The sequence below is a fragment of the Microtus oregoni genome, unplaced genomic scaffold (genome assembly GCF_018167655.1).
Source record: "Microtus oregoni isolate MIOR12 unplaced genomic scaffold, Mior012 000030F_ref0000283, whole genome shotgun sequence".
In the NCBI taxonomy this organism is placed as follows: Eukaryota; Metazoa; Chordata; class Mammalia; order Rodentia; family Cricetidae; genus Microtus; species Microtus oregoni.
Window position 1 is genome coordinate 5,392,883 of NW_024543089.1, and position 14,327 is coordinate 5,407,209.

At 39.8% G+C, this 14,327-nt stretch overlaps 1 protein-coding gene across 2 annotated transcripts in view; it reads right to left on the reverse strand.

Annotated features, from left to right (window-relative positions):
• Positions 1 to 2,576: 2,576 nt before the first annotated feature.
• Jam2 (junctional adhesion molecule 2) overlaps positions 2,577 to 14,327 on the reverse strand; it is a 56,363-nt gene continuing 44,612 nt past the window's right edge. The window contains exons 7-10 of one of the 2 annotated variants that reach the window (XM_041678653.1): positions 13,526 to 13,633; positions 10,811 to 10,826; positions 7,698 to 7,740; positions 2,577 to 6,366 (exon numbers count right to left, since the gene is read on the reverse strand). In XM_041678653.1, the coding sequence (XP_041534587.1) occupies positions 6,334 to 6,366; positions 7,698 to 7,740; positions 10,811 to 10,826; positions 13,526 to 13,633 (200 nt within the window). In that variant the 3' untranslated portion in view covers positions 2,577 to 6,333. The remainder of the gene's footprint in view (positions 6,367 to 7,697; positions 7,741 to 10,810; positions 10,827 to 13,525; positions 13,634 to 14,327) is intronic. The other variant, XM_041678654.1, reaches the window with a different exon arrangement.

Below are 14,327 nucleotides of genomic sequence, written 5' to 3' on the forward strand. Positions count from 1 at the left end.
AATTGCCTTGTCCCTATTAGACTCTTCCCATTGTCGGTGCTGTCCTCTTTAAAAGTGGAGACCATCCCCTAAGGGAATGTTTGCACTGGAGGGAAGGATGTTATAGTTACCTGTAGTATGATTAATAAAAACCCAGAGACAGAAATGGGGTTCAACCTGAAGACCCAAAAAACAAAGCAGACAGCCACTAGCTCTTACCTCTGCCTCAGGTTGAAATGACTGTCCTGCCTCCAGGAATCTCAGAATGAGACTGTGTGTGAGAGCTGTGTCCTCCTGTTTAATATTCCTCTTTAGTGCTGGGATTAAAGGCGTGCACCACTACCACTCTGTTTCTATAGCAGCTAGTGTGACTATTGGAATTAAAGGTGTGTGTCACCACTGCCTGGTTTGTAAGGCTGATCAGTGCAGCTCTTTTACTCTCTGAACTTCAGGTAAGCTTTATTTATTAAAATATAAATGAGATACCACTACATTTACCTTTGTGTGTATGGGAGAGGATTTCTGTATATACTTAGCTGCCCTGGGTCTCACTCTGTAAACCAGGCTGGCCTCAAACTCAAAATAAATTCACTTGCCTCTGCCTCCCAAATACTGAGATTAAAGGCATGTGCCACCACCACTCAGTTTATATGTACATTTTTGAAGGAGTGGTCCTATATCCTTTGTCATGGCTTTCTTAGGAAACTCTGTGTAACTTCCTATGTACAGAAATGTCTGTTGTGTCTTAACCACTATCTGCTCAAACTGATGTCCTCATTTTTGCCTGCAGGTTATAGTATGTAATGATTCAGGAGGGGACGGTAGCATCCAGCAAAAGGCTCTTCAAGATGTAATTGTATGTAATGTTCATTGGCCCAGCCATAAAAGAGCAAGCAGTTATTTCCTGGGGATGTTGCAGGTCAGGAACTTTATTTCCATCAAAGTTTCAGAAACTGTAGGTGGACCTAAAGGAAGTTAGCCTTTTAAAGGGAAATAGCCTTGTCATCTTACATTGACGGTATCTCTGACATGCCATTATATGGGTTCATTAAACCCTTAGCTACCTTGGGGGCAATTGGAGAATAAGATTGCTCTTAACTTTGATGGATACTGACCAAGTCATTCTCTGTCAGTTTTCTATGCCTATCTATCCTCATTCATTCTCCTCACTAATACATCCATACACAATTAGGCATACATAGACTATCTCAAGATGGCATTGTCTTCAAGTCAGTGCAATCATTTCCTGTAGGAAGTGCAACACTTGAGTCTGAGCAGCAGAGGAGCTCTGTTAGCACTGTTATATAAGTATGTCTTTATGAGAAAACCTTTATTCTCTCTGCATCTTCAGTTACTTCAGGGAATTCAATGGTAGTGGAATACTTTTTGGAAGGAAAAATCAGTTTACAAGTTAATAAAATTGGTATAATAAGGCCAGGTAGTGGTGGCACAGGTCTTTAATCCCAGCACTCGGGAGACAGAAACAAGTGGATCTCTGTGAGTTCGAGGCTAGCCTGGTCTACAAGAGCTAGGTTCAGCACAGCCAGGGCTGTTACACAGAGAAACCCTGTCTCCAAAAGCAAAAACAAAACCAAAAAAATGGGGATAAATACAATAATTGAGAAATGAAGACAGATTTGGAGTTCAAGGCCAGCCTGGCTTTACATACTGAGACCCTGTCTCAAAACAAAGAAATTGAGAGCAGTAGTTACTTTAAAAATCCATCTATGGATCATAGAAACATGCTCAATTTTGTGTATCTTTTAGAATGTTAATTAGAGGTAACATATTAAAAGCAGAAAATCGATCATAAAATGGATATCAGAAAGTATTTTAATCTTAAATGAGTCCTTTGTTGACAAACTGTTCATTATTTTGAGAGCATTTTCTTCATAGAAAGTAAAAAGACATAGTGAATCCTTGTATTTGAATTTGGTAAAGTAAAAATACAACACATTAAAAATTGGCACATAGGGGCTGGAGAGATGGCTCAGAGGTTAAGAGCATTGGCTGCTCTTCCAAAGGTCCTGAGTTCAACTCCCAGCAACCACATGGTGGCTCACAACCATCTATAATGAGGTCTGGTGCCCTCTTCTGGCCTGCAGGCATACACACAGACAGAATATTGTATACATAATAAATAAATAAATAAATAAATATTAAAAAAAATTGGCACATATTGGTACCAGCAAATCAAACATGATAGTTCACTTAGATTTTTTACTAGTTATTACTGCTAAAATATTCTGAATCTTACTGAATAAGAAACAAGAGGTGAAAAAGATTTAAGAATTGTGTATATAGGGCTGGAGGGATGCCTCCGTGGTTAAGATAGTTTTCTGCTTTTCCAGGGGACATGAGTTTTGATTTCCAGCACTCACATGGCAGCTTACAACCATCTCTAACTCCAGTTCTGGGTGCTCTGATTCCTTCTTCTGATGCCCAATGCCACTTGTGGTGCACAGACATACATGTAGGCAACTACTCACCTACATAAAAAGAGAATTGTGGAAACGCACCTAATTGCTTAAAAGGGAAACCTATTTTTTGTCCATCTGTAATTCATGTAGTAACAATTCATAGAAGACAAATTGAGTTGTATCAGAATATAATGTTTTATTAATACTCTAAGTAGATGCTTACATTTAATCATTCTTTGTGCTTCACATGTATTCAGCAGTTTGAGGAATTGTTTTCATGTTAGATACTATTAAATACCTTGGGTTTATGAAGACCTGGGTGTCAGACATGTCCATACCTACCTGTGCTATAACAGAGAAACAAATGAATATCACAAAAGAATCAAACACCTTGGGAATTCAGAGAAGAAACTTGCTAGAGTAGTTGAATTTGACTTGTCTGTTAGGAAGACATAGTATTTTCCATAGCTTGTGGAGGGCTAGCATTCCAGAAGAAGTATTGTAAATGACTGTATTTACAAGGGCAGAATAAATTGTAAAGACAAACAGTCCAGTTGATTGGTGAATAATGGTGCAGCCACTGAAGACAGGGATGTGGCTGATCAGGTGGGTTATATGAGCAAATGTGTAAGAGGACAGGAGGAGCCTTTTTCATCACCAGCTGTGGAATGTAGACTTGACTGACTAAAGAAAGAATGAAAGGTGTTCAGCCAGGGGAACAGAAGTGAGTTGTTATTGTTGACAGTACATAAGAAGGCTTTCAGAGGGGGTGAGGAGGGGATGCCTTAGAGCAGGAGCAGTTAGGTGACTGGAAGAGGTTCCTGAGAGCAGCCCCAGAAAGAAAAGGTGAAGTTACTGCAAGCCTGGGATTCCAGTTTTAATGGCACCATGGGTGGTTAAAGATGGAGAAAGCTAGGGATGGGTTGGTTGTGTAGCTAGAATTTACATGTAGCATTGTTTATAACTAACTTTAGCATTTAAAAACAAAAAGTTACAAGTTTTATTCATCCATGAAGTCAAATGAAATTGCCAGAAAATGGATGGCACTGGAAAGGATTGGACTCAAACACAATGTCATAGTTCTTGAGTGGGTTCTAGCTTCTTGCTGCTGAGTATGTTTATCTAGGTGGGAGGTAGGAGGAAGACAATAATACGCAGGGCCATAAGGGCCCTACATTAGGAAAGGGGGAAAGGAAATGGGGGTTGATAGTCAACCAAAATGAAATATGCTTGGAAATGTTACTTTATAAGAGACATTTAAAAATACCAGGTCGGAGATGTGGAAGCCAGAGTGGATAAACATGCCCACGATGACAGAATGGATAGAAAACAGATAGGTTTGAGGGCCACGGAGGGTTGGACAAGCCAGAGGTTACTGAGGATGAAGACAAAGTATAGGGAACTGGAGAATTTGAAATGAAGAAAAAGTGAGCTGTGAATCAGGTGGACATGTGTTCACAAAGAACCCAGCTCCAACAACAGCACTGAAACCCGAAATCACCAACTCTAAAACGACAGACTCCTCTTGATTCCTCTTAGAAGAGGAGTGAGACTTTGCACTTCCTTATCCCTGACCTTTGACATACATAAAGCATCCAGTAAGTTTTCCCTTTTTATTTTCTGACTTTAGGAGTTGGCAGGTGTCTAGCCTGAGCACTGAGATCATCTTTACTCTGCAGTGCTGCCTCACAGCTGCAGGTGGTAAGAGGGAGGGGTTTCCTGGGCTTTACTGAACAATAGGTGAGTGACTTCCCCTGCTAAAGTTTAGCTGCCTGTAGCTATTTTTGTAATGTGGACTTTAATCAAAAAGTGAGCCTTAGAATAAAGGAAGTTCTTTGTAAAGTTGTATTGAAAAATAAATACTCGGACTTAGTTAAGCTAACTCCCACCCTAACTAAAAATAAATTGGCTCTAGTTACAACAGCAACAATACTAAAATAAAAGTTGTTACTATGGTCTCTAGAGCCCCATTACAGGTTCACTGTAGAAAAACGAAATCAAAACACTCTATAAACTACAATTCAACTTTGATACACTGAGTCTCAGAAAAGAGCAAATGGACATGGCAGTTAGTGTTCGCAGTTACAGCCTTCGTGAAGATGACAGCTCTACAGTATTTTAGTTAATGCTGTGTAATAGATACTTGGCACAGACTTTATTAGGTTTTTTCATTGCATAAAAAGAATCTTCAGGCTTCAGTGTCTAAGTGAAGTTAAGGCACTACATAATTGTCCTCTCACACTGGATTTGTCATTGAAGTGAAGCAGTTGATCTTGTGATGGTGGTATATGGCCTAAGGGCATCCTTGAGAGTTCTATGTCTACTTGGCACTGCAGAGGACAGGATGCTTTCTACCAAAGCAAGTCTCTTAGTCAGGGCATAGGCAGCATTTACCCTGATTTCTTATACACCACACATTTTTGGTGTTTGCCATTTGCTACCAGGAATGAGATTGTACCTGTGGGCAAATCAAACCTATGGCACTGATTTTTTCAATTATGTTTTCTTGGAACAGCCACACGTACTTGTTCTCTACATCACGTGACAGAGCTGAGTGACCACAACAGGAACCACGGGGGTTAAAATGTCTACTGTCTTGTTCTTTGTAGAGTTTGCTGGCTCAACTAAGTGTGAATCTGACCTTGAGAGCAGAGCCACATTATAGAAGCTAGACCTTTAGGAAGGAGTCTACTGAGAAGGACTGAAGGCCACAAAGTTAAAGGCGAGCAGCACAACACTGGACAACTCCCCAGTGACCTGACCACTTTTAAGTACTCAGTGACCACCTACTCCATTGGTCAGTGAATCCTGAGAACCTGCTTTGCCTTTCAGGCAGAAAGAACAAATTCTTTGGAAGCCAACTTGACCATGTTCAAAGCTGACACAAGGAATAAAGAACCTTTTCACACTATTAACCAGAACTAGATATCTCTATTTACAGTTTGCTTTCAGCATGGACTGGTTTTACTATTGAGCCCTGGGAATTTTATATTTGGACATCAGCTGCTGGCCTTTGTGGTTAAACATCTCAGAAAGCATGAGACCCATGTCTCTTTTCAGCCATGGTTTCTCATGTGCCCTTGCTGTATCAAGCAAGCTGGGAGTCAAAATGAGCTCATTTGTTTACATTTTACAGGTACTCAAACACTTTTCTTCCCCATGTCCCTTTTTCATTATAAGCAGATTGACAACCCCTTATCTTCAGCAGTGGGGGACCTGCCCAGCTCTGAATTGCTCTTAGAGATAGGTATAAGATCACCTCGGGCAGCGCAAGGTGTCTGCGAAGTTGTGTAGGTTCTAATAGTGTGCTCTGATGTCCAGGTCACTGAGCCTCTCCAAAGGAGGTTCAGGAAATGGAAATAGCAGCAAGCAGCTCCATTCGTGTTGACTTTGGTTCTGAGAAGTGAAAGTAAGCACGCAGTGCAAATCCTTGGGCGTAGGCCCGAGCCCTGGGCTTCCCTTACGGATATCTTAGTGCAAAGGACCACAGGAATAAGGGGTATTTTGTGGTAAGAAGGTTCTGGTGGGAATTTTGAGATCAGAGTTTCCATTCTTTAGAGTATTTCCTGAACACACAAGCCACTCTTGCACAGAGAGCACATGCATTGTATACTTGCCTCTTAGGTTAGCTTCACAGTCCATGACATATTAAATTTTCTAAAACTTTGAAAATTCATTTGCATTTCACAAAACTCCGAATATTACCAGGTATTTCACTTCTCTTTAGTTCAGACACAGGATGCCAGTCTGTATTTTAAGTGGTGACAAGAACTATTTGCTTAAAATAACAATTTCAGGTAAACCAGAGGTCATAAAAATTATGTTGTCATTTCCTCATTCATCTCTTTGCAAATGTGAGACAAAGCAGGTTTTTATAATATTTTAATAACTTGTGTGACAACTTGTTTTGGCGCATCTTGAAAGTGGAATTCTTTTAAATTATAAAGGATTTTGTGTGCTTGAAATCCTAGGAAAGAAAGAAAAAAAATCCTAAATATAATGTACTACTTCATATATAAATGCATTCATATAAATCTTAAGAATATCACACTATAAGATTTTTAGAGTTACAGTCAGTATATATGTAACTAAATCTAATTTTATGGACAATTAAGCAAAAGCTAGAAGCGAAAAAGCTTGAACTTTGCTGAGAATAAAGAACTTGGGCAGGAGTTAGCACAAGAGGACCGCGGCTTGTTAGACATGTGACCAGGCACTGTTGCTGCTCATCCAATAGTGCACAAGGCAACACGGCAATGTGACCCAACACTGTGAGGTGGCAAACCCTGCTGCAGGCAAAACTCAACCGGAGACTTGTGGAGCTGATGAGGGTAACTGAGAGGAAGACCAGAGAGAGAAAGAGAGATCCTTTCCCTTTAATTTGGAGACGAAGTGCTTTTTATTGTTTGAAAGGATGAAAAAGGCTTTCACTGTAAATCATAGATGATGATAATAGGACATGGTATTTGTTCCCTAATTAAAGATTAGTGCAATAAACTACAAAATGTCACTTTTGTCGTAGCTCCTAAAGAAAGTAGATTTTAAAGAATTTTACAGGGAAAAAAAAAACTTTACAGAGCAATAAATGGGTGTTGTATACATCTTCTACAAGAACCTAAATGGTTAAGTTACTGATGCCTGAATTCTGCTGGAAGAAGTCTAGAATCCCTTCCCTAGAGTTCTGAAGGGTTCTGGGAATCCTCTTTTCTCAGGAAAGGGTTTAAGCTTCTGAGAATGTTGGGTTTCCCTCTCTTGTTAAATTACCAAGTAGTCTAGCAGGTTCCAATGATGTTCTCTAAGTGAATTCAGCTAGATGATTATTTCCTTTTACTGCAGTAGCAGATGCTGTTTTATATCCCTAACATTTCTAAATGCATGCAATAACCAAGTTCTAGAACTGTAGCATGGTAATAGCTGGGTAGACTTCAAAGACAGGGTACCTGGACTCCACCTCCACCAGTGTTAGCCTGTGAGAACTTGTACTCAGTTTCCTCATCTATCAAAACTGGCTGAAAATGCCAGACTCAGTCACATTAAGAAGGTAGACTGAGAGCTGAATGCCCCCAACAGAAATATGATGAAAATCACTTCCTGTAATTGCTCTGTAAGTGTCAAACATCTTTATCATGCCGACCCAGATGGAAAGGAAGTGAACATTTACTTAGATCCTTTAGTGTAGCAGTGGTAGACACAAACCTAAAGTATTAAGAATGTCATCACAATATCCATACATCTGCTTCATTTCCTTGCCATAGTCCCTAAATGCCTATTCTATAAACGTGCTTTATTAGTACTTACGTTTTCACTCATTGCCATGGCTTTAGATGCAGGACTGCCCTTCCTGTTTGTAGAACACAAAGACAGTATTTACTTTATTATTACTTCCAATCCTGGAACCCATCCTTATTCAGCAGAACTATCTTAGCCAGGCAGGAAGAAAAACCAGCAGCCCAGACTGGTTCCTGACATTTATAGACAGTACCCAGAGAAGCCATGTAATAAAGTACAGGTTTGTGTGAAATCACGAACAACAAAATGTAGCCTAAGTCTAACATGTTAAATTGTTTTTGTGGAATACACAAACAAGGGACTTACTTTCAACCTGATATAATACCATAAATATTTTAAAAGTTTGATTATTATAATCTGAAATTTTATTTGCCCGTGGAAAGTTTTACGTGTTGATTAGGGTTCTAGTAGAAGCTCGATGTGAAGACTACAGGTTTCATGAGTAGACATAAGGTGTAAGGAAATAAAATGTTCCTTCCTGGATTATGAAGATTCCTGCTTGATTTGACAGGGGCTCAAAGAAGGAAAGTATAACCCCGCCTTCTTTATTTAAGATTGCTTTTCACTCTGTTCAAAAAATGCTCCAATCATTTTGCATCATTAAATAAAAAATTTAAGTGCTCACAGTTGCCTGGGGCGGGGTTGGTGACTATATATCCAGGTTGTTCTGTTCTTCTGAATTTCCCCTTTGCTAATCCTGATATGTAGACTTTGACCTGACCTTTGACTTATTATATTGGAATGTCATGAGATTGAGACACCAGGGTTGTCTTCTGAATTTCCCCTTTGCTAATCCTGATATGTAGACTTTGACCTGACCTTTGACTTATTATATTGGAATGTCATGAGATTGAGACACCAGGGTTGATGCAGGCATGACAGGTGAGTCCTCAAAGGATTTAAGAGAAGCCATGCCAGCTGGGAAGAGGGACGAATGTACAGGGGATTTGCAATGCCCATATATAAAGAGAAGCCATGCCAGCTGGGAAGAGGGAAGAGTGTATAGGGATCTGCAATGCCCATATATAAAGAGAAGCCATGCCAGCTGGAAAGAGGGAAGAGGGTATAGGGATCTGCAATGCCTGTCTATAAAGGGTGGGCAGTTGCAGAGCAAGTGCCATGAAACTGGGACTTTGATGATCTTATCCATGTCTTAGGCGTTACTCCATTTTTTTCTCCCAGGGGTGGGAGAGATGTTTTGGTGGTTAAGAACACTTGCTAAAGCCAGGTGGTTGGTGGTGCATGCTTTTAACCCCAGCACTTGGGAGGCAGAGGTAGGTGGATCTCTGTGAGTTCGAGGCCAGCCTGGTCTACAAGTGCTAGTTCCAGGACAGGCCCGAAAACTACAGAGAAATCCTGTCTCAAAAGGGCAAAAACAAACAAACCAACAAAAAAGAACACTTGCTAATCTTGCAGAGAACTGGGCTCCCAGCACCTACATAGTGGCTCACAACCATCTGCAATTCCAACCCCTGGAGATCTGACACCCTCTTCTAGCCTCCATGGATACTGTATGCACTTGGTCATACAGTATACATTCAGGCAATACATACAGTCATACATTCAGGCAAAACACTCACACACATAAAAATAAACTAAAAAAGAAGATTTTCCCCCCAAACTCCACATTCATATATGTTCTGTTACTGATTATTTTTACTTAAGAGTTTAGTAAGCTTATAGAGTACTGAAAGTTCAAGCACTCTGGACCTTTCTCCCAAGGCCACACCCCCTGCAGTCTTCCAGGTTCAGTAAGTAGAGGATGTGTCCTTGTAACCCTGAAGCCACCTCCCACTTTCTGTTTTTCCTAACAGCCTGAATCGAGATCAGGTAATTTGTCAGAATATATCCACTATGCTATAAACCCTCCAGGACTCCAACACCCCCATGGATACTGTATGCACTTGGTACACAGTCATACATTCAGGCAAAACACTCAGACACATAAAAACAAACTACCATAAACTATGTTGTCTTGGTTAATATTTGTTTCTAATTGATCTACCTGCTTTCACCATTTCTTCCTTAAAGTTTATTCTTAACAGAGAAACCAAAATGAACATCAAAAAATTAAAATTTTTAAAGCTGCTTACAGCCCTTCGTGGACTTCCTATTTTACTTAGAACCAAAGCCAAATGTCTCAAAATCCTCAAACTTGCTTAGCAATCTCCAATACTCTCATGTGCTCGCTGCCTCTCTTCTCATACTGCTGGAAGCACAATGCTCATCTTCATATCTTCTGATACGAGCATCCTGACCTTGAGTACTTTTGGGTTATTTTTCCTCCCCCTTCTGCAAGAACACCAGTTGTGGATATCTGCTTGACTTGCTTTCATCCTCAGTCTTCACCAAACATCACCTATGTCCCTCCCTGCTAGGCCCTCTGTTTGAATGACAGTCTCCACTTCCACTCTCTGTAGCCTCTGCTTTCTTACTTGTTTTATTTTCCTCCATAGCTCTTGTCACACTCTGAAATGCTGGAGAGTGTACAGGTTTACTTATTTTCTGCTACTGGGATGTGAGCTCCATAATGATATTTATTTTGACACATGATTTCCAGTAGTGATTTTGTGGGTGTTTTGGCCTTTAAAAAACTGATAATGGGGGCTGGAGAGATGGCTCAGTGGTTAAGAGCAGTCAGTGCTCTTCCAGAGGTCCTGAGTTCAATTCCCAGCAACCACGTGGTGGCTCACAGCCATCTATAATGAGATCTGGTGCCCTCTTCTGGCATGTAAGCATACATGGAAGAAATGTTGTATACATAATAAATAAATAAATCTTAAAAAAAAAAACTGATAATGGCAGTGCCTGGAACAGTGTGGGGCACAAATCTGATTAAATTTCAACTAAGTGTAAAGATTACTAAGTGAAAGCTTATTTTAAAATGTTTAGTGAAACATAGAAACGTGTTTTTAAAGTTGTACTATGGAAATGTCTACAAAATTAGAGACCATGTTCTTCTCTTGCTGATTATAAGCAGGTGCAGAGGTAGTATGTATTTCTTGATGAAGGAAATTAACTTCTAACAGGATTAGTCTATACAAATAAACCACTTTTGACATTAAACAGATGATTGAAGAATAAAAGATATGAAGAAAAACGTGTTACCAAAGGATACTTACTGGAAGGAAGATTCTTCTGCAAAAGAACAAGTATAGATCATTAGTGCAAGAATTAATATGCAGATCTATCTATAGTGACTCTGGCTTGACTCCCTTTAAGTCTTAGCTGTAACATCTAAACCTTCTAAATGAAAATTTCTTATAAAATGATATGTACAACAGATGTTTGGGCTTTGAAGGCTCAGGGGTAAATTCAAGAATACTTTGGAATTATATAATCAAGAAGAAAATAAAGTTTCAAAAATGTTATTAAAATTTAAAGAAATAATAATTGTCACAATCGCTTATTAATTAAAGTAATAGGATTCTTTTGGGATAAGGCTAATATTTCTTTGAAATTGGTCCCAAGGTAGTGTTACTATTATTAAATAATTTGAAATTTGCATCTGTAAAATTTAGTTTACAGGCCCTAGAAAATGAGACAGGGAGCTGGGCCTGGTGGTGCAAACCTGTAATCACAGATACTTGGGAAACTAAGGCAGCAATAATAAATTCAAGGTCAGCAGGGCAGTTTAGTGTGGCCTGTGTCAAAGAAGCAAAAGGAAAGCTGGCCATGTAGCTCAGTAGTAGATCGGTTGTTTAGTGTGTACAAAGTCTTGGGTTCATTTTCCGGTTCCAGAAGACAAAAAGAAAGAAAAGAAAAACAGATATAAACTGGGCTTGGCCAGAGGTTAAAGTTTGCGGATGCGGATCCCAAAACACAAGTTTAAAAATACAGTTGCAGGCCAGGTGGTGGTGGTGCATGCCTTTAATCCCAGCACTTGGGAGGCAGAGGCAGGCGGATCTTTGTGAGTTCGAGGTCAGCCTAGTCTACAAGAGCTAGTTCCAGGACAGGCTCCAAAGCTACAGAGAAACCCTAGCTCAAAAAACCAAAAAACATGGTTCCCTTGGACAGGTTTTCTGCCATAGCAAAATGGAAGTAATAATTTTAGCTAATGAACTCTTAAGTCCCATGACAGTTCTCAGTATTTTAAGAAAAGTATCTTTACTGATTCCTCATTTAAAAGTCATCAGGGTTTTTTTTCTAAGTAGGTAGGAACTTTGTTTTTTTTTTTTAATTTATTTATTTATTAAAGATTTCTGTCTCTTCCCCGCCACCGCCTCCCATTTCCCTCCCCCTCCTCCAATCAAGTCCCCCTCCCTCGACAGCCCAAAGAGCAATCAGGGTTCCCTGCCCTGGGGAAGTCCAAGGACCACCCACCTCCATCCAGGTCTAGTAAGATGAGCCTCCAAACTGCCTAGGCTCCCACAAAGCCAGTACGTGCAGTAGGATCAAAAACCCATTGCCGTTGTTCTTGAGTTCTCAGTAGTCCTCATTGTCGGCTATGTTCAGCGAGTCCAGTTTTATCCCAGGCTTTTTCAGACCCAGGCCAGCTGGCCTTGGTGAGTTCCCGATAGAACATCCCCATGTTCTCAGTGTGTGGGTGCACCCCTCGCGGTCCTGAGTTCCTTGCTTTGAATGATATTTTTGTTCATACTTTCACTGTTGCCAAGCAGGGGGACACAGCTATATTCTATTCATAAAATAGGCTAGGCTAGGCTCAACTCTGATTCACATAACAGTTCACACTCTTTTTTTCTTGACACAGGGTCTTACTTTGTAGACCAAGTTGGCCTTGAACTTAAGATCTTACTGCCTCAACCCTAGGAGTGTTGTAATTACATGTGTGAACTCTGTGCCCAGCAGTAGCTAAGCATAAGGAATTACCTTGAATCAGCTTCCATGGAAATATGTCTGATGCATAACGTTTATTTATGTTATCAGGAACTCCTTTTGATTTTGTTTTATTTTGATATGAATAATTTTCAACCTAAGTTCTAAAACTAATAACCATTATTAAGAAATGGGTCTAAAATTCATGCATGTTTGAACTTATTATTTTAGTTAAAAATTCAACTTCATACGCTTTTGTCAATGCAGCAAGTAAAAGCTCTGTCACTTTCATAAATTTAAATACAAGAAGAAAGTAAATACATTAAGAGAATTAGATGTGTTTAAATCTCAAAAATGTATAGAAAACTAATTGCATAGTCAAATGTATTTTGAAGCTACAAGAGTTTAACCAGGAGGAACTAAAAACCTTGTCTGGAAGCATCTCTAATTCAGTAGGGTCTATGTGTGCTCATTGGTTTTGTTTGTAGCTTATTTGAAACAGGATCTCACTGTATAGTCCAGGCTGGTCTCAAACTGACTCTTCTCATGACACCACCCTGCTCTCCTGATCTGGGATCCCAGACATATATCACCATGCCCAACTAGGTGTCTAGTTTTGGTTAACAATTTTCTTTATAGTTGTACGAAATTAGACATTTGACATTCTACTGAAACATTTCACTGGTGGTTGTAAAATTAAAAATCAGTGTCTATCCTGAAAGAGATAATTCCAACTTAAAATATAATATGTTAATACACCATAAACATTCGTCTATGTTGAATGTCTGTGTTGTTATAGCCTCCAAGGTTAATTCTCACAGTCCATAGAATTGCCTAGAAGTTTTCAAAAGAGAAGCATTCTCCACTTCACCCCACCCCCACTCTGGTTGCCAAGGTGCATCACCACCCTTATACATGTAATTGTGGACATTATCTCTAGCACAGTGGCAGTAAAACTGCTCTCCAGAGTGGGTAGAACTTCATAGGAGAAACGGTGTACCTTAAAAAGAAATCGCTCTGCTCGCAGGAAATGACATATCTGAGAGAGGAATTCCACTTACTTGAAAAGTAGCCTTTTCTCTGAGCATAGCACACACTAAGGCCACATACAGAAATCACGAAGGCCACAACTACTACAGCTGCTATGATGCCACTTATGTTGAGAACATCTGGAATGTGAAATAATGCGTGCATGAATTCATGGACACATACCATCATTAAATCCAACAGTCATAAAAGCTCCCCTTGGTAGCAATGTTAAGGATACATTTAACTAAGTCAATTTAACTAAGTTAATTTCAAGACATGGCTCAAAGCTGATTGAAAATATTCAGAGAACCAAGTTTTCCCCAAATCTTAAATGTTAGGATTGGCAAGACGGCACAGTGTGTAACGGCACTTGCTGTCTGTCGAGAACACAATCCCTGAGACCCTTCTCTGACGTCTACTCATGTCCTGGGTTTGATCCCTATGGGTGGGGGCGGGGGTGGCGGTTATGCTCTATGAAACTCATATTTCCTAGGAAAGATTTGTAAAGCTGTCATTCTCTTGGATTCTAAATGTCACTTTGTGAAATATAATATATTGTAGCTACGGTTTGGATAATCTAGATCCATTACTATTTCGTGTGTCTCTTGGAAAACCTACTTTGAAATTAGCATAAGCTTAGTGTTTCAGGGCATTGACACAACCATCGCCAGTGCCTTAATAACAATAACCCGTATGGCTAACGTAGATACAGCACGTAAGCACTGCTGTATTATTTTCATGGAACCCTATGAAGAAAGACGTTGTGACATTGAGCACAACGCCTGCCCAATGTTGTGACTGCAGGGACTGGAATGCGCAGCAAGCTGGTAGCGG